This window comes from Ovis aries, chromosome 9 (genome assembly GCF_016772045.2).
Source record: "Ovis aries strain OAR_USU_Benz2616 breed Rambouillet chromosome 9, ARS-UI_Ramb_v3.0, whole genome shotgun sequence".
NCBI classification, from domain to species: domain Eukaryota; kingdom Metazoa; phylum Chordata; class Mammalia; order Artiodactyla; family Bovidae; genus Ovis; species Ovis aries.
This window is the reverse complement of record NC_056062.1, coordinates 46,511,840-46,536,988: the sequence shown is the minus strand read 5'-3', so window position 1 is coordinate 46,536,988 and position 25,149 is coordinate 46,511,840. Positions and strand designations below refer to the sequence as shown.

General features: G+C 41.0%; 1 protein-coding gene across 2 annotated transcripts in view; it reads left to right on the top strand.

The window, feature by feature from the left end:
* Positions 1-25,149, top strand: part of SLCO5A1 (solute carrier organic anion transporter family member 5A1) — a 159,614-nt gene that overhangs the window by 61,747 nt on the left and 72,718 nt on the right. For both annotated transcript variants that reach the window (XM_027973030.3, XM_027973028.3), the window contains exons 3-4: positions 12,783-12,915; positions 19,142-19,359. In XM_027973030.3, coding sequence (XP_027828831.1) covers positions 12,783-12,915; positions 19,142-19,359 — 351 coding nt within the window. The remainder of the gene's footprint in view (positions 1-12,782; positions 12,916-19,141; positions 19,360-25,149) is intronic.

The following is a 25,149-nucleotide window of genomic DNA, read 5'->3' as shown; positions in this document are numbered from 1 at the left end:
TCATTATATGCTGTGCGCTTTATGCACATAATCTTATTTCACACCTGTCCCCCCCACCTCTGCCACTGCCCCGAGGAAAGTGGAGGATAAATAAATAACTTTTGTTCTTGCACAGAAGCAGGGGGAGTAGAGGTCTAACCTGAAGCAGTTTAACTCCAGCATCGTGTTCCCAGCACTGGACTGACTTCAGTGCTTCCTGTGTGAATTATTTTGTGTTTTAGGTCTTGGAGAAGCTTTAGAAATGCGTAGTTCTTGCTGACTCCCTCGAGGAACCTCCAGCCTAGTTGGAAAGATTAAGAAGTGAGGCGTAGCAGTAATACACACCTGTTCCAGTGGCAGCACTAGGTAATAGTTGATGTGACATCCAAGGACAGACATTTCTGGGGCTTCCAGAGGTCAGAGGGAAGGAGCCACGCTTTGATAGACAGGGACTGTAAGCACTTCAGGGCCAGAGAGCTATAGCTGAGCGTTCGTCGCTCAGTTATGTCCCATTCTCTGCGACCCCATGGACTGTAGCCTGCCAGGCTCCTCTGCTCATGGAATTATCCAGGCCAGAATACTGGAGTAGGTAACCATTCCTTCCTCTAGGGATCAGACCTGGGTCTCCTGCATTGCAGGTGGATTCTTTACAGTCTGACCCACCAGAGAAGTCAAACGATAAAAAAGGACTAGGGAGTGTCCATGCAGCCGGCATCAGGGAAGCAGAGATTCTGGGGACAGATCAAGTCTGAGGGGGCGTTGCTGGAAGACATCAACACACAACCGAGTAATATGAGATGATGACAGAGTCAGGAGAGAAATAATATCCAAACTATAGGAGACAGGTTAGGGGTCAGGTGAGGACAGAACTGGTAGATGAGCAGTGAGGAGATAGTAAGAGAAGAGAGGAACAATATCATGACTTCAGGTGGTTCAGTATCTAAGTCCGTGACCAATGAACAAGCGATGGGGAAACTCTATGTCTTGGTAAGAAAGGGAGGAAGTTGATCCAGACCAAGGAGAAGCCAGAGGCAAGGGATAGGGAACAAGGGACATAGTCATTCTTTAGCCATGATATTGTTCTAAAATATAGTGTTTTAATGGAAAATTTGAGGTTTAGTGAGGCCAATAGATTAGGAGACAAGAGTCGGACATGACTGAGCGACTTCACTTACTTACTTACTTACCATTGAGAAGATAGTTTTCTACTCACAGTTACCAAGAAGAGGTGCACATGGGACTTCCCTAGTGGTCCAGTGGCTAAGACTCTGCTCCCCCAAGGCAAAGGTCCTGAGTTCCATCCCTAGTTGGGGAACTAGATTCTGTCCTGAAACAAAGAGCTTGCGTGCTGCAACCAAAGATTCATTGTGCCTCAACGAAGATCAAAGATCCTGAATGTCACAGCTAAGACCCAGTGCTGCTGCTGCTGCTGCTGCTAAGTCACTTCAGTTGTGTCCGACTCTGTGCGACCCCATAGATGGCAGCCCACCAGGCTCCCCTGTCCCTGGGATTCTCCAGGCAAGAATACTGGAGTGGGTTGCCATTTCCTTCTCCAATGCATGAAAGCGAAAAGTGAAAGTGAAGTCGCTCAGTCGTGTCCAACTCTTAGCGACCCCATGGACTGCAGCCTACCAGGCTCCTCCATCCATGGGATTTTCCAGGCAAGAGTACTGGAGTGGGGTGCCATTGCCTTCTCCGAAGACCCAGTGCAGCCAAATAAACAAACATTTAAAGAGAGAAGGTGTGCACGTGATGCCATAGGAACCTCATGAGGAAGCACCTGGGTCATTTACAGGGAGAGAGAGGGAGGGATTGTGAGCTAGAGCCTTGATTGTGGTTTCCCCATAGAAGAATGAGTTAGGCAAGGTAAGCAGGTGTAGGATTGACTAGTCTGAATAATTTCAGAGGGCTCTGGGGTGTGGGCGCTGTCTGTCCCTAGTTGTCTGGTATCTGAAGCAATTTTCCAGGTAAGTGATGATGGTGGCTTGGACCAGGGCGGAGGTAGGGAGCTGCATATTAGAACTGATTTGATGGTAGAACCAGCAGGATTTACTAATATAGATTCCAGCGGTGAGACAGAGACTAATGGTATTTTACTGAAAAGTACGCTGGGGATAGGGCTTCCCAGGTGGTGCTGTTGCTGCTAAGTCACTTTAGTCATGTTCAACTCTGTTCGACCCCATAGACGGCAGCCCACCAGGCTCCTCTGTCCCTGGGATTCTCCAGGCAAGAATACTGGAGTGGGTTGCCATTTCCTTCTCCAATGAATGAAAGTGAAAAGGTGCTAGTGGTAAAGAATCCACCTGCCAATGCAGGAAACACAAGAGATGTGGGCTCAGACTCTGGGTTGGGAAGATCCGCTGGAGGAGGAAAGCACTGAGTAGAGTTCCCTGTGCTGTACAGGAGGTTCTCATTAGTTATCTGTTTATACATAGTATTGATGTGTATTTCTGTTAATGAGAGTGATTCCATTGGACTTAACATTGTTTGCTATATAATAAAAGTGAAATTTTCTGATTCTATAGGTGAATTAAAAAAATCTTGATCTACATTTCGCAAAGAATTAGGGTTTTTTGGTGAACATTATTTAATTGGTTTTCCATTCACTGCTGATCGAATGGTCCTGCCAGCATAGAGTCTGCACATGGCTTCTTGGCACTTCAAGATGCTGCACCCAAGTGCCCCAGGCATCAACAGTGTGGCAGAAATACCCTTTTCCCCGTCTGTGTTTGTAAGACAGTCTCTTTCACGGCAGAAGAACTATTTTGGGGAGATGATTCATGTCACATTTTGGCCTCATTACAGTTTTGAGTTGTAAATGGCACTGATTTGCCTAGAGGTATAAACATAAATCTTATCTTCATATGCTTATGGGGATACCTGAATCGGAAAAAGTACTTGCTATTCTTGAGTTCTGTTTTAGGCTATAAACAGAGAGGTTAACAAGATATTTATCAAAATTCTAATTTTATTTAATGAAAAGCATACTTCCAAAAGAATGCCAATTACTTTCCTCTGTGCCTCCCTTCTCCATTTCCAAACACAGATGGAGAAGTCTGAGCCTAATGTCTTATTGTTACATGCAGATGATGCCGTAAAATACATAAACACTGTGCTTTTCTCTTTTGAAATGGTGAGAAAAGTGTGAGCAGGTGTTAAATTACCATCTGTAGTTATGAGTGACAAGAAGTATAAGATTATTCAATGCTTATTTAGGTGCAGCTGATAAAGTCAGGATTTTGATTAGTTCAAATTTGCTTTCTGGTAAATGGGCACTATTTAAAGGATATGACATGGAGAAGGCAATGGCACCCCACTCTAGTACTCTTGCCTGGAAAATCCCATGGACAGAGGAGCCTGGAAGGCTGCAGTCCATGGGGTTGCTAGGAGTCGGACACGACTGAGTGACTTCACTTTCACTTTTCACTTTCACACATTGGAGAAGGAAATGGCAACCCACTCCAGTGTTCTTGCCTGGAGGATCTCAGGGGTAGGGGAGCCTGGTGGGCTGCCGTCTCTGGGGTCGCACAGAGTCGGACATGACTGAAGCGACCTAGCAGCAGCAGCAAAGGATATGACAGAGCACTTATTTATTTTTTGGTGAAGAAGCATGATAGCAACAGAAAGGAGAGGCATGTGTCACCGGAGTTTGTGATCATGCCTTATGCACAGGAGTATCTTAAAGGTGTTTATTGATTTGTCCCCAAATAACTGAGTTTCAACAGGGTAAACACATGTTTGGAGTGTGGCTAGATTTTTCTGTGACTTCCAAGGAATTTCATATTCTGTCTCAAAATTTGAAAACTGGCAATATGTTATTTATTTATTTTTGAAAATTTATGTGTTGATGTATTGGCTGCAGGGAGAGGCGTGTGAAATCTTAGTTCTCCAACCAGGGATCAAACTCATACCACCTGCTTTGAGAATCTTAACCACTGGACTGCCAGGAAAGTCTGCAGCGATATATTATTTTTTAAAAATTTCAGTAACAGCAGTGGGAACAATATAAAGACTTGACAATGTATTTGTTTTCGTTATTATTATTTCGCTATTAGCCCATTTTGGTGACCACATGTTTTTGGATGGAACGATGTTTCTGATCTACTGACAGTAACCTTTCTCCCCCTTTGCTGCTGCTGCTGCTAAGTCGCTTCAGTTGTGTCCGACTCTGTGCGACCCCAGAGACGGCAGCCTACCAGGCTCCCCCGTCCCTGGGATTCTCCAGGCAAGAACACTGGAGTGGGTTGCCATTTCCTTCTCCAATGTGTGAAAGTGAAAAGTGAAAGTGAAGTCGCTCAGTTGTGTCTGACTTTTATTTATTTATTTATCTTTATTTATTTTTTATTTTTTTTAATTTTAGTTTTTTATTTTTTAAATTTTAAAATCTTTAATTCTTACATGCATTCCCAAACATGAACCCCCCTCCCACCTCCCTCCCCATAACAACTTTCTGGGTCATCCCCATGCACCAGCCCCAAGCATGCTGCATCCTGCGTCAGACATAGACTGGCGATTCAATTCACATGATAGTATACATGTTAGAATGTCATTCTCCCAAATCATCCCACCCTCTCCCTCTCCCTCTGAGTCCAAAAGTCCGTTATACACATCTGTGTCTCTTTCCCTGTCTTGCATACAGGGTCGTCATTGCCATCTTCCTAAATTCCATATATATGTGTTAGTATACTGTATTGGTGTTTTTCTTTCTGGCTTACTTCACTCTGTATAATCGGCTCCAGTTTCATCCATCTCATCAGAACGGATTCAAATGAATTCTTTTTAACGGCTGAGTAATACTCCATTGTGTATATGTACCACAGCTTTCTTATCCATTCATCTGCTGATGGACATCTAGGTTGTTTCCATGTCCTGGCTATTATAAACAGTGCTGCGATGAACATTGGGGTACATGTGTCTCTTTCAATTCTGGTTTCCTCGGTGTGTATGCCCAGAAGTGGGATTGCTGGGTCATAAGGGAGTTCTATTTGCAATTTTTTAAGGAATTTCCACACCGTTCTCCATAGTGGCTGTACTAGTTTGCATTCCCACCAACAGTGTAGGAGGGTTCCCTTTTCTCCACACCCTCTCCAGCATTTATTGCTTGCAGATTTTTGGATCGCAGCCATTCTGACTGGTGTGAAGTGGTACCTCATTGTGGTTTTGATTTGCATTTCTCTAATAATGAGTGATGTTGAGCATCTTTTCATGTGTTTGTTAGCCATCCGTATGTCTTCTTTGGAGAAATGTCTATTTAGTTCTTTGGCCCATTTTTTGATTGGGTCGTTTATTTTTCTGGAATTGAGCTGCATAAGTTGCTTGTATATTTTTGAGATTAGTTGTTTGTCAGTTGCTTCATTTGCTATTATTTTCTCCCATTCAGAAGGCTGTCTTTTCACCTTGCTTATAGTTTCCTTTGTTGTGCAGAAGCTTTAATTTTAATTAGATCCCATTTGTTTATTTTTGCTTTTATTTCCAGAATTCTGGGAGGTGGATCATAGAGGATCCTGCTGTGATTTATGTCTGAGAGTGTTTTGCCTATGTTCTCCTCTAGGAGTTTTATAGTTTCTGATCTTACATTTAGATCTTTAATCCATTTTGAGTTTATTTTTGTGTGCGGTGTTAGAAAGTGATCTAGTTTCATTCTTTTACAAGTGGTTGACCAGTTTTCCCAGCACCACTTGTTAAAGAGATTGTCTTTACTCCATTGTATATTCTTGCCTCCTTTGTCAAAGATAAGGTGTCCATATGTGTGTGGATTTATCTCTGGGCTTTCTATTTTGTTCCATTGATCTATATGTCTGTCTTTGTGCCAGTACCATACTGTCTTGATGACTGTGGCTTTGTAATAGAGCCTGAAGTCAGGCAAGTTGATTCCTCCAGTTCCATTCTTCTTTCTCAAGATTGCTTTGGCTATTCGAAGTTTTTGTATTTCCATACAAATCTTGAAATTATTTGTTCTAGTTCTGTGAAAAATGTGGCTGGTAGCTTGATAGGGATTGCATTGAATTTGTAAATTGCTTTGGGTAGTATACTCATTTTCACTATATTGATTCTTCCAATCCATGAACATGGTATATTTCTCCATCTATTAGTGTCCTCTTTGATTTCTTTCATCAGTGTTTTATAGTTTTCTATATATAGGTCTTTAGTTTCTTTAGGTAGATATATTCCTAAGTATTTTATTCTTTTCGTTGCAATGGTGAATGGAATTGTTTCCTTAATTTCTTTTTCTACTTTCTCATTATTCGTGTATAGGAATGCAAGGGATTTCTGTGTGTTGATTTTATATCCTGCAACTTTACTATATTCATTGATGAGCTCTAGTAATTTTCTGGTGGAGTCTTTAGGGTTTTCCATGTAGAGGATCATGTCATCTGCAAACAGTGAGAGTTTTACTTCTTCTTTTCCAATTTGGATTCCTTTTATTTCTTTTTCTGCTCTGATTGCTGTGGCCAAAACTTCCAGAACTATGTTGAATAGTAGCGGTGAAAGTGGACACCCTTGTCTTGTTCCTGACTTTAGGGGAAATGCTTTCAATTTTTCACCATTGAGGATAATGTTTGCTGTGGGTTTGTCATAGATAGCTTTTATTATGTTGAGGTATGTTCCTTCTATTCCTGCTTTCTGGAGAGTTTTTATCATAAATGGATGTTGAATTTTGTCAAAGGCCTTCTCTGCATCTATTGAGATAATCATATGGTTTTTATTTTTCAATTTTTTAATGTGGTGAATTGAATTACATTGATTGATTTGCGGATATTGAAGAATCCTTGCATCCCTGGGATAAAGCCCACTTGGTCATGGTGTATGATCTTTTTAATGTGTTGTTGGATTCTGATTGCTAGAATTTTGTTGAGGATTTTTGCATCTATGTTCATCAGAGATATTGGCCTGTAGTTTTCTTTTTTTGTGACATCTTTGTCAGGTTTTGGTATTAGGGTGATGGTGGCCTCATAGAATGAGTTTGGAAGTTTACCTTCCTCTGCAATTTTCTGGAAGAGTTTGAGGAGGATAGGTGTTAGCTCTTCTCGAAATTTTTGGTAGAATTCAGCTGTGAAGCCATCTGGACCTGGGCTTTTGTTTGCTGGAAGATTTCTGATTACAGTATCAATTTCCGTGCTTGTGATGGGTCTGTTAAGATTTTCTATTTCTTCCTGGTTCAGTTTTGGAAAATTGTACTTTTCTAAGAATTTGTCCATTTCTTCCACGTTGTCCATTTTATTGGCATACAACTGCTGATAGTAGTCTCTTATGATCCTTTGTATTTCTGTGTTGTCTGTTGTGATCTCTCCATTTTCATTTCTAATTTTATTGATTTGATTTTTCTCTCTTTGCTTCTTGATGAGTCTGGCTAATGGTTTGTCAATTTTATTTATCCTTTCAAAGAACCAGCTTTTTGCTTTGTTGATTTTTGCTATGGTCTCTTTTGTTTCTTTTGCATTTATTTCTGCCCTAATTTTTAAGATTTCTTTCCTTCTACTAACTCTGGGGTTCTCCAACTCTTCCTTTTCTAGTTGCTTTAGTTGTAGAGTTAGGTTATTTATTTGACTTTTTCTTGTTTCTTGAGGTATGCCTGTATTGCTATGAACTTTCCTCTTAGCACTGCTTTTATAGTGTCCCACAGGTTTTGGGTTGTTGTGTTTTCATTTTCATTAGTTTCTATGCATATTTTGATTTCTTTTTTGATTTCTTCTGTGATTTATTGGTTATTCAGAAGTGTGTTGTTCAACCTCCATATGTTGGAATTTTTAATAGTTTTTCTCCTGTAATTGAGATCTAATCTTAATGCATTATGGTCAGAAAAGATGCTTGGAATGATTTCGATTTTCTTGAATTTATCAAGTTTAGATTTATGGCCCAGGATGTGATCTATCCTGGAGAAGGTTCCATGAGCACTTGAAAAAAAGGTGAAATTCGTTGTTTTGGGGTGAAATGTCCTATAGATATCAATTAGGTCTAACTGGTCTATTGTATCATTTAAAGTTTGTGTTTCTTTGTTAATTTTCTGTTTAGTTGATCTGTCCATAGGTGTGAGTGGGGTATTAAAGTCTCCCACTATTATTGTGTTATTGTTGATTTCCCCTTTCATACTTGTTAGCATTTGTCTTACATATTGTGGTGCTCCTATATTGGGTGCATATATATTTATAATTGTTATATCTTCTTCTTGGATTGTTCCTTTGATCATTATGTAGTGGCCTTCTTTGTCTCTTTTCACAGCCTTTGTTTTAAAGTCTATTTTATCGGATATGAGTATTGCCACTCCTGCTTTCTTTTGGTCTCTATTCGCGTGGTATATCTTTTACCAGCCCTTCACTTTCAGTCTGTATGTGTCCCTTGTTTTGAGGTGGGTCTCTTGTAAGCAGCATATAGAGGGGTCTTGTTTTTGTATCCATTCGGCCAGTCTTTGTCTTTTGGTTGGGGCGTTCAACCCATTTACGTTTAAGGTAATTATTGATAAGTATGATCCCGTTGCCATTTACTTTATTGTTTTGGGTTCGGGTTTATACACCCTTTCGTGTTTCCTGTCTAGAGGATATCCTTTAGAATTTGTTGGAGAGCTGGTTTGGTGGTGCTGAATTCTCTCAGCTTTTGCTTGTCTGTAAAGCTTTTGATTTCTCCTTCGTATTTGAATGAGATCCTTGCTGGGTACAGTAATCTGGGCTGTAGGTTATTGTCTTTCATCACTTTAAGTATGTCTTGCCATTCCCTCCTGGCCTGAAGAGTTTCTATTGACAGATCAGCTGTTATCCTTATGGGAATCCCCTTGTGTGTTATTTGTTGTTTTTCCTTGCTGCTTTTAATATTTGTTCTTTGTGTTTGATCTTTGTTAATTTGATTAATATGTGTCTTGGGGTGTTTCGCCTTGGGTTTATCCTATTTGGGACTCTCTGTGTTTCTTGGACTTGGGTGATTATTTCCTTCCCCATTTTAGGGAAGTTTTCAACTATTATCTCCTCAAGGATTTTCTCATGGTCTTTCTTTCTGTCTTCTTCTTCTGGGACTCCTATAATTCGAATGTTGGAGCGTTTCATATTGTCCTGGAGGTCTCTGAGATTGTCCTCGTTTCTTTTAATTCGTTTTTCTTGTTTCCTCTCTGATTCATTTATTTCTACCATTCTATCTTCTATTTCACTAATCCTATCTTCTGCCTCCGTTATTCTACTATTTGTTGCCTCCAGAGAGTTTCTGATCTCATTTATTGTGTTATTCATTATATTTTGACTCTTTTTATTTCTTCTAGGTCCTTGTTAAACCTTTCTTGCATCTTCTCAATCCTTGTCTCTAGGCTATTTATCTGTGTTTCCATTTTGATTTCAAGATTTTGGATCATTTTCACTATCAATATTCGGAATTCCTTCTCCGGTAGATTCCCTACTTCTTCCTCTTTTGTTTGGTTTGGTGGGCAACTTTCCTGTTCCTTTACCTGCTGAGTATTCCTCTGTCTCTTCATCTTGGTTATATTGCTGCGTTTGGGGTGGCCTTTTTATATTCTGATAATTTGTGGAGTTCTCTTTATTATGGAGCTTCCTCACTTTGGGTGGGGTTCTATCAGTGGCTTGTCAAGGTTTCCTGGTTAGGGAGGCTTGTGTTGGAGTTTTGGTGGGTGGAGCTGGGTTTCTTCTCTCTGGAGTGCAGTGGAGTGACCCGTAATGGGTTATGAGACATCAAAGGTTTTGGGATAATTTTGAGCTGCCTGTATATTGAGGCTCAGGGAGTGTTCCTGTGTTGCTGGAGAATTTGGGTGGTATGTCTTGTTTTGGAACTTGTTGGCCCTTGGGTGGAGCTTGGTTTCAGTGTAGGTATGAAGGCATTTGATGAGCTCCTATTGCTTAATGTTCCCTGAATTCAAGAGTTCTCTAATGTTTTCAGGCTTTGGGTTTAAGCTTCCTGCTTCTGGTTTTCAGTTTTATTTTTACAGTAGCCTCTAGACTTCTCCATCTATACAGCACCGATGATAAAACATCTAGGTTAAAGATGAAAAGTTTCTCCACATTGAAGGACACTCAGAGAGGTTCACTGAGTTACAAGGAGAAGAGAAGATGGAGGGGGTAGTTAGAGGTAACTGGAATGAGATGCGGTGAGATCAAGAGAGGAGAGAGCAAGCTAGCCAGTAGTCACTTCCTTATGTGCGCTCTATAGTCTGGACCGCTCAGAGGTATTTACAGAGTTATACGGGGAAGAGGAGAGGGAGGAAGTAGACAGAGGTGACCAGGAGGATAAGAGAGAGGAATGAGTAGGAGAGAGACAAATCCTGCCAGTAACCAGTTCCTTAGGTGTTCTCTACCGTCTGGAACACACAGAGATTCACAGAGTTGGATAGAGAAGAGATGGGGGAGAAAAGAGATAGAGGCCACCTGGTGGAGAAAAAGGAGAGTCCAGAGGAGGAGAGAGTGGTCAAGCCAGTAATCTCGCTCTCAGGTAAACTTGGGTAGTGAAGTTTGGGTTTTTAAATGTACAAAATTGACAACAAAAACCTAAGAGCCAAGATTAAAAATCTGGAGTAGAGGTTGGATTTTCAAAGATACAATATTAAAGAAAAGCAGAAGGAAAAAGGAAGAAAGAAAAAAAAGAATTATTAAAAACAAACAAACAAAGAAAAAACAAAACAAAACACCAACAACCATCCAAAGAGTATATATGGTGTTTGCCTTAAAAAAAAAAAAAAAAAGTCTTTTTTTAAAAAAAAATAGTAATACTAGGTTATAGAAATAAAAATTAGAGGAGAAATAGAAGACTTAACAATTAAAAAAAAGCTCGGAAAAAAAAGGAAAAAAAAAGCAAAAGCAAAAAAAAGAATGATTTTAAAAATATTAAAAATTAAAAATATATCTGGCTCTTCTCTGATGTTATGGGCCGTGTGGGCTCACTTCCAAGGTGGTTCCCTCTGTTTAACTTCTTCTGTTTGCTGGTTTTTAGGCTCACTAGTTCAGTCGCGCTGTGGGGAGGGGGGATGCTGCAAACAAATAGCACTGTCGTGTGTACACAGTATCTCTGCCCCGCTTGACCTGTCCTTTCTCGCGGCGCACAAACCTCTCCGGCTCTACGATGCTCAGCCGGGAGCCGTCTGGGGCCGGCCCTAGGCTGCGTGCACTTCCCCGGTCCAAGCCGCTCAGGTTCGGCCCTCAGGCAGCCCTCAGAGGCACAAATGCGGCTGGGACTGCGCTTTGTGCCCTTCCCAGGTCCAAGTAGCTCAGGAGTTTGGCGAGCGCCATCGCCGTGGCTTGTCACCTTTTCCGCCGCTGCCGCTCAGCTCTCTGGGTGGACCGCTGGCGCACCCCGTGAGGCAGACTGTGACTGTCCAGCACCCCCAGAAGTCTTAGCAAAGGAGCCTGCTTGCAGTTAGGTAAGTAAAGTCTCTCCGGGTCTGCAATTGCCCCTTTCCAGTCCTTACGGCTCTGGCTGCCTGTCCCCGGCGGGGAATGGTCTGCAGCCGGCTTTTTCCGCTCCGTCCTTTGTTCTGTGCTCAGTCCTGGCGGTGTCTTATGTTCGAGCTTTTCGCGTGGTAGCTATCCCACAGTCTGGTTTGCTAGCCCAAGTTAGATCATTCTGGTTGCGGGTGGGGCGTTCCTGCCCGATTCTTGCAAAGCTCTGCAGCCCGCGCCTCCCGCGCGTCCCTGCCCTGCCCCCACTTCCCAATGGCGGATGCAGGCGTCTGTGCTGCTTTTCCGCTGGGGGAGTTACTGGTGGGCTTGTAATCTGTTGGTTTTAATTATTTATCTATTTTTCCTTCCTATTATGTTGCCCTCTGTGTTTCCAAGGCTCGCCACAGACTCGGCAGGGAGTGTTTCCTGGTGTTTGGAAACCTCTCTTCTTAAAATTCCCTTCCCGGGACGGGCTTCCCTTCTCGGGACGGAGCTCCCTCCCCACCTCCTTTGTCTCCTTTTTCGTCTTTTATATTTTTTCCTACCTGTTTTTGAAGACACTGGTCTGCTTTTCTGGTTGCCTGATGTCCTCTGCCAGCCTACAGAAGTTGTTTTGTGGAGTTTGCTCGGCGTTGAAATGTTCTTTTGAGGAATTTGTGAGGGAGAACGTGATCTTCCCGTCCTATTCCTCCGCCATCTTTCCCTCTCTCCTGTGTCTGACTTTTAGAAACCCCATGGACTGCAGCCTACCAGGCTCCTCCGTCCATGGGATTTTCCAGGCAAGAGTACTGGAGTGGGTTGCCATTGCCTTCTCTGCTCTCCCCCTTTAGGTGTGCTTTAAAATTTTTTCTAATTCAACTGTGGGTTAGTGCTTTCTGACCTTCTCACTCATGCCATTTAAGGAGATTTATTAACCTTTAGGTAAGATTCCTCAATTAACAATGAACCAAATGCATTGTGAGGTGTTCTTTGATTCTAAAGTGGTGACTTGAAAACATTAGTGGTTTGAGGGTGCTTGATTAAGCAGCTTTACCCGTTCAACCGAATCCAACTTCATGGCAAAATTGGTCTTCGGTTCCCTCAGGCCATTAGAATATTCTAGCTGGGATGAGTGACATTCCTTTTTTCCTTCTTTTCTTGAAACTACTCTGATAGCCTGTCTTGGTTATCCAGTAGACTACCTCAATAACTAGCCCAGGTCTGTACCTTCAGAAGCAACCAAAGAAGTTTTGATGTACTAAGAGGACGACAGGCAACAGTTAAATAAAGGACATAGTTTAGAGCCCAAATTTCAACACTGACTCTCTAACGTTCTCTGTTTTTGGAAATTGTTAGCTGGATTTAACTGTGATGTAAGCATGGGATGACTGAAATTAGGCAACTTCTGAGGGAAATAGCATGAGGTCATATCTCACATTTGCTTTTCTGTCTTCCCAGCCATCATGTATGTCATGGGAGCACTCGGTCCTGCAGTGGGATATTTACTAGGTGGACTTCTTATTGGTTTTTATGTTGATCCCAGAAATCCTGTTCACCTTAACCAGGATGATCCTCGTTTCATTGGAAACTGGTAAGAATTGTTTACCGCGTCTTTCATTTCATTTGGTATTATGAAAATTAGAGTCATAGTCCCCTTGTAGTTTAAATAAGAATTTCCCCAATGGGAAGATGAAAAACAGTTGTCACCTAGGAGGTGGTGGTAGGCAGGATAATAATCTCCAAAGATATCTTTGTCCTAATTCCCAGATTTATGAATTTACCTTTACATGGTAAAGGGGACTTTTGCTGATGGAAGTATAGGAACTTCAGATGGGGAGATTATCTGGGATGGGTCCAGTATAATCACAAGGGTCTTTATAAGGGAAGGAGAGAGGCAGGAGGGTCAGAGTGAGAGAAGGAGTTGTGATGATTGAAGCAGAAGTTGGAGTGATATGCTTTGACAGTGGAGCAGGGGACCACAGGCCAAGGAATGCAGGTAGATTGCAGAAGTTCCGAAGAGCAAGGAAGTAGGTTCCTCTGTAGAACCTCCAGAAGGAATGCAGCCATGCCCATCTTTTATTGACACTTCTGCCCTCCAGGGGTTACAGCTTCCCAGGTGGTACTAGTGGTAAATAACCCACCTGCCAATGCAGGAGACATAAGAGACGAGGTTCTATCCTGACTCCAAAGCCCTCAGATGATGCATTTGTGTTGTCTTAAGCCACTCAGTGTGGGGATTTGTTATCACAACAATAGGAAATCAACACAGAGGAGCTGGGGTGAACAGTTTAATCCAGATTCTTTAGGATAGAGATGGCTGTTTTCTTCATAGCAGAGGGATGGAAAAGGGGAATGTGGCTGTGTTGGGACTTCCCTGTGTACTTGAATTAGAACTTTCATCATCTTTTCTGTGCCTTTTAAAAAGTATTTTCTCCCCACTTGTCATATTTGTGTTTTGCTTTGTCCTCATCCACTGCCCAGAACTCTAACTCTGTTTCCATTGTTCCACTCTTAGTGAGTCTTTTCGCCAAGGAGTAGCTCATTTCCCTGGATGTGCTGAAGATGACTCACTCTCTCACTTGCACGCTGTTTTTGTTTAAATTAATTTTATTGGCATAGAGTCGCTTTGTAATGTTGTGTTAGTTTCTCCTGTACCGCACAGTGAATCAGCCACACATGTACATATACCCCCTCCCTTCTGGTCGCTTGATAGCCTTTAATTGTCTTGCTAAATATGTAAGCTTTGGATTTTATTTTTATATATTTTTTAAAAGTTGATGTGTTTTCATTATTATCCAGTTCAAGATTATTTTTTTTTTTTCTTTTTTCTTTTTGGCCACTTGACAAGTAAAGATTGAACTCATGCCTCCTGTGTGGACGCACAGAGTCCTAACCACTGGACCACCAGAGAAGTCCCTAAGTTTAGAGCTTAGAAAGAGAACTCCAACTTTGGATGATAGGTTACTTATTCATATCTATCCAAGGGCTACATTTGAATTCTTCCCAGTTCTGAACTTGAACATGATATTTCTTCACAATTGCAAGCATTCAAAGTATTGGCATCCCAAATTTATTTAACATGGATTGGTACTAGGTATACATTGATAAGATATCTTCATTTTAGAATAGAGAATTTCATTATTAGAAACTTGGGTTGAGTAATTACTTCCTAAAGAGTTTCTTAGACTACTTGTGTTCTCTCTGTGTTTCATTTTATAATGAAATTCTTATGATAACTTCATAAGTTGAGCTATGTGGGAATAATGTTTAACACTAGTTTCTAAGCAGTTAATAAATATTAATTAAATTATAAAACACTTGTTATTTTCATAAGTAAATAGTCTTTGAAGGTGGAAGTGTTGAAATCTATAATTGATGAGTCTGTCCTGGTAGAATTTTGAAATCGTATGAAAGGGAGTTCCCTTGTCAGCAGGAGGGGAGTAACACAGGAATTTTATGTTCTTGGTCAACAGTAAAATTTTTGATCTCAATTACTATTTTCTTTGTAGTTCTGAAATAATTCAAAGTAAGAATTTTTAAAAAATTCTCAGAAAATTAGGTTATTAAAATGTATCTGTGACCATCCCATGTATAATGTGTTCTGTATAGATGTCATGAGAAGAGCATGGCAAAAGGGGACAGCTGGAGGGAGAGAGAAAGACACGGAGGGCCAGATCAGGGGCAGAGAGAAGGCAAGGAAGCAGGTGCTTTAGGATTATAAGTGCTTTATGCTGTTTTTGCTAAGCTTTCCAATGTGCATCAACCCAGTTGGTAGCGAAGTGAAGCAACTAAGTGTAGACCCTGGGGTTTAAATCCCGGTCTGCCACCTAATAACTGTGTGACCTTAGGGAAGTTACTTAACTCCTCTGAGTCCCAAGTTTTTTTTTAATCCACGAAATGGAAATAGTTGCAGTACTTACTTCATGGAGTTGTTGTGAGGAATAAATGAGTCTGTGTATGTGGAGCTCTAAGTAGTTCTCCCTACATAATGTGTGTTAGCTGTTATCCAGTCTTTTGACTTTAATCTGTGCTCAAGTGGTTTTATTCATTTTAATGGCTCTACATTAGTTCTACAAATGTTAAAAGTTGTCCATATAGAAATGTATACTAGGGTTTTCTTTAAAAAATGGATTTTGTCTGTTGAGTAGCCCTGTTTGTAACAGTCTTCTAACCTTGAACAGACACAGAGTTATTTGATACATCATTAGTTTTTATGATGCCCGATGATGGCTTCCCAGGTGACTCTGGTAAAGTACCTGTCTGCCAGTGCAGGAGACACAAGAGACACAGGTTCGATCCCTGGGTTGGGAAGACCCCGTGAAGAAGGACATGGCAACCTACTCCAGTATTCTTGCCTGGGAAAACCCATGGACAGATGGGCCTGGAGGGCTACAGCTCATGGGGTGGTGAAAGAGTCGGACACGACTTAGCGACTAAACAGCAGCACAATAATAATGATAGGTTTTTCGGTAAACATATGCTGGAAGAGAGAAGGAAGGAGTAAGTGGATAATGCTAATATTAGTTGGGTGCTCATTATGTGTCAAACATTACATTAAAACCTTTACCAACATTTTCACTGAAGCATTATAACAACCACATGTCATCACTAAGAGTATGCCCATTTTGCAGGTGAGGAAATTGATGGTTGGCAGTTTGAACATCTTGCCTCAAGTCTGAGAGTCAGTGAGAGATGGAGAAGAAACTGAGTCCAGGGTGGAGGTTTTAGTCAGTGTGCTTAACTGTCCTCCCTTCATGAAGAGTCTCTGGGTAATGGCTCATGAAAGGGGTCCTGGCTTTTCAATTTTTGCTCTTTCTGATGCATCTGTTCCTAACATACAATGCACACTTACCTTACCCAGCTTTTCTCAGAGTCCTCTTTGGCACCAACTATCATATGTTCATTTCGATGTTACTGGAGACCAGTTTGCTCTGCTTAGAAATGTCCCTAAACCTTTTTTATTATTTTTGTTCAATTCTTCCCCTTCTTCTGTTATTTATTCTCCCTTCAGAGTCCTCTGAGTATCTTTAATGTTTGCATATAATTTTAAGTCAGTGGCTTTGGCTGGAGGTGGGGCCCTCAGTATAGATGTAAATAAAAAAAACAATACTAGCTACCACGAAATTATTGTTTGGGTGGGGCAGGCTGTGGGACTCAGTGGTCAAGGATCCGCCTACCAATGTAGGAGATGCAAGAGATGCAGGTTTGATCCCTGGGTTGGGAAGATCCCCTGGAGAAGGAAATGGCTATCCGCTCCAGTATTCTTACCTGGAGAATTCCATGGATAGAGGAGCCTGGCAGGTTACAGTCCATGGGGTTGTAGAGAGTAGGACGTGACTGAGCAACAGCATACTTTGTCCTCTTAATTTTGATGATTCCCCCCAAAGTTATTATTTCCTCCCATTCAGATGAGAAAGCCTGTTCAGAGAAGCAAACTAATTTCTCCAGAATCTTAGGGCTAGTAAGTGGTGCAGACTGGATAAAAACCTGGGTCTTCCTGAAGCTATAGCTTAAGAACGGCCCCTTACACTCCGCTGCCTGGCCTCTTCTGGAGAGAGTGTGAGAGGTCCTGGGAGCTAAGGAGTTCAGGGGACTTGAATGCAGAGTTTGCAGAAAGAAATTCAAGGAAGTTAAAGGCAGGGCTGGGTTAGGAAAGACCTTGTATGCAGCCAGTACAAAAAAGGCATTTTCATAGCTATGTTCCCTGCAGATAGATGACTCTCTTTTTAAAAAAAACGATCCTCATTCAGTTTATTTATTTAGGAAATGTTTTGAGTACCTAACCTGTGTTAGACCCTGGGTTCATGATTATATTTGACTCACTGAGATTGCTGGAAGGCTGCTTTGAGATGTCTTCTCAAAATGAAATCCTTTTCTGACTGTTTTAATGTCTTAATTGGATACAACATTAAGTATCTTTGAAAATAGCACACTGGGTTTTTAATGACTGGTTCTAGCAATGATTCTCCCAGCTACACTATGACCTTTAGCAGCTGATAACAGCATTTTAATAGAAACACTTGCTTTTCTAATTAATTAGAAAAAATTTTAATTAATTTTTTGTAGCTGTACCTAGTAGCATGTGGCATCTTAGTTCCCTGACCAGGGATCGAACTCATGACCGCTGTTGTGGAAGAGCAGAGTCTTAACCGCTGCACCACCAGAGAAGTCCTGAAACATTTACTTTTTACAAATGAGTTTTTGCTTTGCAGTTGATTTATATGTTGACTGGGTTGTATTCCACCTGAAGGCTTAGAATGCTGGTTGCATTCTGATAACAACTGATGAACATGTTGATACAGAGGCCAGAATCTGACTGTTTATGAACTTGGAAGTTTTGAGGACAGAGTTTGAAGTTGAGGAATCCTAGTTGGACAATTTGTGACCCTATTAGGCAAGACCAGGGACCTCTATTTTTTAAGATTGAAAGGAGACTGAAAAATTGCCCTTGGGGAATTATGCAGGCAAGAAGCCCCAGGCCTTAACACATGCTCTAAACAGGACTAGAATTTGAAGTCTATTCTTTGTTTGCTTCCTAGTCTTGGCAGCATGGCAACTTCAGATGAGTTTAAAGACAGAATCTTGATTCTATGGAAGCTCAAGTTCCACTTCTCCTAGGAAGCTTTCTGACACATTGATTTCCTTTCTGAATTATTATAGCATTCAAGATCTTCCCAGCACAGGGATCAAATCTGGGTCTCCTGCATTGCAGACGGATTCTTTCCTGTCTGAGCCACCAGGGAAGCCCTTCTATACCCCGTGATCTAACAATTATGTACATTCTTGCATTGTGGGGGATTGTTAGGAATTGTTTCTTATATCTTTAGCTCTTTACAAATAGGTTGTAAGTTCTTGAATGCAAGATAGAGTGTATATCTCTGTCTCTTTTTTTTCCCCCTGGCCACATGATGAGTCGAGTGGCATGTGGGATCTTATCCCTGAGCAGGGATTGAGCTAGGAGCACACAGTCTTAACCACTGGACCTCTGGGGAAGGCCCCAGGTGTAAATGCCTTTATCCCTACTCATTCTTGATTAAGTTTTGGGAAGCCCAGCTAAGAAGGGTTAATACATTTTTAAGTACATGCAGAAAAATATTTGAATGCCATTAGCAATTTGAAAAACATTTCACACCAGGTATTTGTTATTTTTTTCTTTAAAAAAGTGTCTATATTGGTCCATAAAGCATGATATAGACTCTATATTATTTTTCTATTAAATTTATGGGGTATTGACTCAATTCTGACACACACACACACACACCCTGTGCATGCTCAGTCATGTCCAATTCTTTTCAGCTTTATGGACTGTAGCCCGTCAGGCTCCTCTGTCCATGGGATTTTCCAGGCAAGGGTACTGGAGTGGGGTGCCATTTTCTCCTCCAGGGGAATCTTCATGAGCTAAGGATTGAACCTGTGTCTCCTGCATTGGCAGGAGGATTCTTTATCACTGTGCCACCTGGGAAGCCTTTATGGGCTATTGATTTATTATAAAATGCACATTGTAGTAGGACTAACAATGTTCATTAGCAGAACTGACACGTGTGCTCAAAAATACTTGAATGAAATTCTAGTCAGGCGGGTGATTCTAATATTCATTATGATACTAGTATGATTACTGAGTAGAGTTCTCATTTATACCCCAGAAAGGGAGGATTCTTGTATTTTCTTAGGCTGTCTACCTTCTTAATGCCGTACCCCTGATGAAGGTAAAAAGTGTTCTCTGGAGAAATTTGTCGTCCCACATTTCTACTTTGCTAACTTGTTCTCACTCATAATATAAAAGCCATAAATGCTATTCACATCTCCCAATTTTTTAGGTGGAGTGGATTCCTCCTTTGTGCCATTGCAATGTTTCTTGTGATATTCCCAATGTTTACTTTTCCAAAAAAGCTTCCGCCTCGACACAAGAAAAAGAGAAAGAAAAAATATTCCACGGATGCTTCTGGTGATGATGACGTTATGAAGGAGAAACCAGACAGTTGTGAACAAGTGGACAAAAAAGTCTCTTCTATAGGATTTGGGAAGGATGTCAGAGGTAAAGTATACCTTTTGAATAAGTACGTGCATGGCGCTTCGTATCAGTGCTACTCAAAGTGTGGTCCCCGGCCCCTGCTGTCTAATGGCAGTTCCTGCTCTGTGACAGGATAAGGGCTGAAATTGAGAGTCAATGTTGAAAACTAAAAAAAAAAAATTTCGATGGAATAATTTTGTCTGTTGACTCTAACAACAGTAACAAACTGGGCTCACATTTTGTATGTTTTACAAAATTGATTTTTTAATGATTCATCTTTGTTATATCTTGTAAAAGTATCAGTAACAGTAGACTGGACATAATCTAAAAATGGCCCTTCCTCACGGATAGTTTGAGAAGCACTGATTAAATTCTAAAGGTGAATACTTCCTATTGGAATGAGAGATGTTGGATTTTTAAAATAATCGTTGCCTCATACAATGGATAGTTTGTCTCCAGGAAGCGTGGGTTTGGTAGTGTGTCCTGATCCTTACAGAAATACAAAACTCACCCTTAGGAAGGGATCTCGTTCAGCAGTGACTCAGTCAAAGCTTCTAAGTGACCATGGAGAGGGACACCCAGGGCATGGGTCTCAAAACCCAGCAGAAAAACATCCAAAGAGTTTTCAGTGATGTGTACTGGTCTGTTTTTTCATTTTATTTCTCTTAAAAACAACCACTTTATTAAATCCAGGTTAGGCAATCTCAAATCTAAACAACTTAATCTTTACTAGGCCATATTTGTTCCATAGTCAATACCTCTCTTGAGTGACAGTAAATCCCTTTAATCCAGGAAACCTATAATGCCACATTCCCATTAGTTCCTGCCTATTTCCTGAATTCTCTGAATTAAAGTTTTTAAAATTAGGAAGCATAATATAAATCAAGTGGTTACATCAGTTAAGGTTGTTTTAGGTAAAATTCACTTAGGCCCATTCTCATCTCGTTTTGACTATGTGCACAGTAAAGGCAAAGAAGATCCTTTCAGGCCTAGAGGGAAGTTACTAATATATTATGGAACTGTGCCTGCAGCCTAAGAATGGTTAGATTGGATTATTTTTAAAGACTCTATTTTGTTCAAAGCAGTGAAGTGACGTTTCACTGGAAATGCTTCTTCCCAGTAAAAGTTTTAGATTTACCTTCCCCATTCCCTCCCCATTATTTTGGGACAATGTTTACTTTTGGAACTGCCAAAATTACCTCCTCTGCTCTCATAACATAAAAGATTGTCTGGATGGTAGTGAAGTAGAGCCTGAGCTCTTACCCCGTGGACCACTTCACCATTTTTCGTGGACATATGATGAACCATAATAAGGGAGTGATTAAAAAAAATAAATAGCTCAGTTGAGAACAAAGTTGATGTTAGAGAATTTACAACATAGGAATAGACTAAGAGTCTTAATTGAAGGAGAATATAAAGTTGATGCCAGAGGAGAAATAAAGGCTAGAGCTGAGGTTGTATGTTTTATGGCTTAGAGGTGGATGGCTAGAATGTGAAATATATGCTCTGTTGGATAGCAGAGAAAAGGGAGAGACAAGACTGGTATGAAACATCAATAGCAGATGCAACTGTTGATGGGAATGGAGTTCTTTGGAGGAAGCTGGGTGGGCAGTGCTTTCAATGAGCCAGCTGTATTCTGAGTGCTTCCCATTTTCAAGGTGAGGACTGCCACGGCCAGGACCTTCTGAAGGTCTGTGCGTCTTTTTGGCCTGAAGGTCTTCTCTTAGGCTGGGAGACTGCTTGGCTCCTGCTTGGGGCAGGCTTCAGCTGACAAGGAATTAACACTCTGGCCTCCCACCCCTAAAAGCAGTCTTAACCAAGCATCCCAGCTCTGTCCCCTCATGGTGAGACAATCCGTTGTAAGCTGCCCTTTCTTCCTGTGCATCACATCTATACTTCCCATCCAGTGCTTCTCAAACCCCCCACATAAGTAACTTGGACTTGGATCCTTGACTCAGGACCTGCTTCTGGGGCAAAGCTCACTTTGGCAGGCAGATTCACAAGTGATAAAAGCTGTCATGGGATTTTAAAATTATTTTTCAGAATTGAATCTATCTGCTATTATGTTAAATGTCTTCTTATACTGCTAGGGAGTGTTCTCCATCTTTTCTGTATTCAATTTAATGGTTCAAGGTATTTTCTTATAGAAGAAAGATTAAGAAGAGTCTTTTGACAGTGATGGGTAGTTGGTTTATAAACTCCATTTTTATTCTGGTTTTCTTGTAGATGTTTCTGATAAATTTCCAGCTTTTTTACTCTGTGCCTTAATTGTGATAAGTGATCTTTGGCAGCGAACCTTCCTGGTTAGGACACAGAGCTGGTTTATTTTATTTACTTCTACTTGCACTGGACTCTCTCACTGGCCCTTCCAGAAACATGTTCTCCTGTTAGAAAGGAATCCGTTTAAATGGAATTATAAAGTGACAATGTTCTGCTAAAAATTATTTAAGTGGTTTTGATGATATTGGAATAATGTTAAATACAGTATTTAAAATTATATGTATCTTTTGCACCTTTTTTTCTAATACCTATCACCTATAGGAAGTGACAGTCTAATATTTCATCTGATTTTCAAAAGAATCAATTACATCTCTGAGAATCTACTACAAACAAAATTTATATTAGAAAGCTGAGATACACTATTTAGGTCTTTTTAAAAAAAATTTAAATATCTATTTAATACACACTTTGCAGTTTTACACTTGACCAACTAACATATAAAAATTATAACTCAAGTTTTTCCATGTATAACTTCTTTTTTTCGGTATTTTTTTTCTTACTCATGTCTGTTACTATTTAGGTCTTGAATGAAAGATTGATTGCTGAGATTCCATTTTGAGTTAAACCGCAGTGTGATTCCCAGATCTTCTCTTTTCTTGTCCTGTTTCTTGGAGTAAGGCTCCTTTTATCCTTTATATTTGAAATTCATACATCAATATTAACTTCTTCAAAGAGAAGGTATAAAGAGTGGCCAAGTTGGTATTTTTTGGTTCCTAAAATCAAAAGTGATTTAGACCATATAGAATAGAGCTCTTTGAAAAGCTTTATTGCAGAGAATGCACTTCGCTTTCCACCCACTGCCTCCACATTTTAATGATAGACATGGGGAAAATCTGACTCAGTGTTTCTAGGTTCTTATTATAAATTATGCAGGAATAAAACTGTTTTAAAACAACCACAAAGGAGAAAGTAAGAGTTTTTAGTGGATCTGCAGCACCTTCCCATAAAGAGATTAGCACTGATGGCTTCAACATCTTACCATAAAAATAAACAGTTAAAATATCTAAGTGGATCAATTTTTCTGAGGCTTGGGGTCTGGTATTTTAAAAGCCTTCCAAATTTGACTGGTTACCTTCTTATTCTTAAGCAGAAAATTTTTGGTGGCAGTTAATCATAAGAAAATTTTTATTTTTGTGTTCACTTTTAACTTCTAAGCTTAATTGCTTCGCATTATTACATAGCATAAAGCATGATAGACTTATGTGGCTTCCCTGGAGGCTCAGATGGTAAAGAATCTGACTGCCAATACAGGAGATGTGGGTGTGATCCCTGAGCTGGGAAGATCCCCTGGAGAAGCCACATATCAGTAATCTTGTCTGGAGAATCCCATGGACAGAGGAACCTGGTGGGCTACAGTCCATGGGGTCACAAAGAGTCGGACACGACTGAGTGACTGACACTTTCACTTTCACATGACAGACTTGCTCTGCTAGACTTTTGTTTGTATTGGAATAGAATATATTTATAATCCTAACTGAGTCACATGGTTACTCTGAGGTGATGCATTGATTCAAAGAGGCCACTGACCCTCTTGCGCTATTGGTGGGAATGTAAATTGATACAGCTACTATAGAAGACAGTGTGGAGCTTCCTTAAAAACCTGGGAATAAAGCTACCATATGACCCAGCAATCCCACTACTAGGCTTATACCCTAAGGAAACCAAAATTGAAAAAGACACATGTACCCCAATATTCATTGCAGCACTATGTACAATAGCTAGGACATGGAAGCAACCTAGATGTCCCTCAACAGATGAATGGATAGAGAAGCTGCGGTACATATACACAATGGGATATATAAAAGCCATAAAAGGAACACATCTGAATCAGTTCTAATGAGGTGGATGAACCTAGAGCCTATTATACGGAGTGAAGTAAGCCAGAAAGAGAAAAAAATACCATATATTTATGCATATATATGGAATCTAGAAAGATGGTACTGATGAATCTATTTGCAGGGCAGTAATGGAGATGCAGACATAGAGAATGGACTTGTGACCACAGTAGGGGAAGGAGAGGGAGGGATGAATGGAGAGATAGCATAGAAAGTGTACCTTACCACATGTTAAATAGCTAGTCAATAGGAATTTACCATATGACGCAGGGAACTCAAACTGGGGCTCTGGAACAACCTAGAAGGGTGGGAGGTGGGAGGGACATTCAAGAGGGTGGGGACATACGTGTGCCTATGATTGATTCATGTTGATGTATGGCAGAAACCAATGGAATATTATAAAGCAATTATCCTTCAACTAAAATAAAATTAAAAAAACAGAGGCCATTGGAAGTCAAAGTTTGATCACTAGAAGGGTATGTTGTCATCATTTAATTCAGTGACTGCTTATTCTGTAAAAGCTGCTGCACTCCAAGCTGTGGCAGATTGGAAGATGAATCAGCCGTGATTTTCCCTCACAGAGCTTGTAGTCCACTGAGGGAGACAGGATGAGTACAGATGGAAATATACTAATGACCAAAAAAGAAGGCCGACACCATGGTGTGAGGGTCACAGACAGGCGAGGGATGTCTGGTTGAGGGACCAGGGAAGGTTTCTTGGAGAAGGTAGGATTTATCTTTCCTGGAAAACTGGGAGGATGTCAGTAGGTGGATGTGGGATGGTGGGAGTGTTCCAGGCAGAGACAGTAAAGGCAAGAAGATCAGATGTGTAGATGTGTTTGAAAATGCTGAGCAAGCGTATTGTGGTTGGTGTGTTGGCTGTACATGACGGAGCCCTGGGGGATGAGGTTGGGAAGGTCAGTTAGAGCCGTCTTGTGTGTAGAGAGCTGAAGTTCTAGCTCGTCTCGATTGAGCAGTGGAGAGGTTTGAGCAGCCTTTGGCAAGCCCTCCATAGGTCCTGTTAAATTAGGGAGAGAAGGGAGTGGAATGGAAGGAGGGGGACAAGGTAGAAAGCTACGGACTGAGCTCCAGAGAGGTGATGGCGGTTTTGCCTAGTAGAGATGGAAAGGACAGCAGCCTGCTAAACTCAGTTTTCCTGTCTTGGCTTTTGTTTGTTTGTTGGCCTCGCCGCATGACATGCAGGATCAGGGATTGAACCCATGCCCCGTGCAGTGGAAGTGCAAAGCCCTAACTGTTGGACCACCAGGGAATTTCCTCCTTGTCCGGTTTCAGTTGTTTTCCACTCTGCGGTCAAAAGGATCCTGTTAAAATGCCGCTCCTGGGCTCAAAGCTTCTGTGGTTTCCCAGTCTAACCCCTGGTTACCTGCTTGAGGCCATTTCCTTCTTGCAGTCGGATTCTGCTTCAACCATATTGGGCTCATCACTGTTGCTGGAGTATACCAAGCACACGCTCACCTCGGGGCAGTTGTTCTTGCCGTTCCTGTGCTGAGAGTTTTCTCCATGAGGCTCCTCACTTCCTTCAGGGTATTAAATAATCCCTTTCTAATGAAGCCTTACCCAGCCACCCTATTTAAAAATTTCTACCTTTTTCTCCAAAGCTTCTCTCTTTCTCTCCTTAATTTTTCTCCTTAGCACTGATCACTGTCTAACATACTATGTGTTTTACTTATTGATCATCT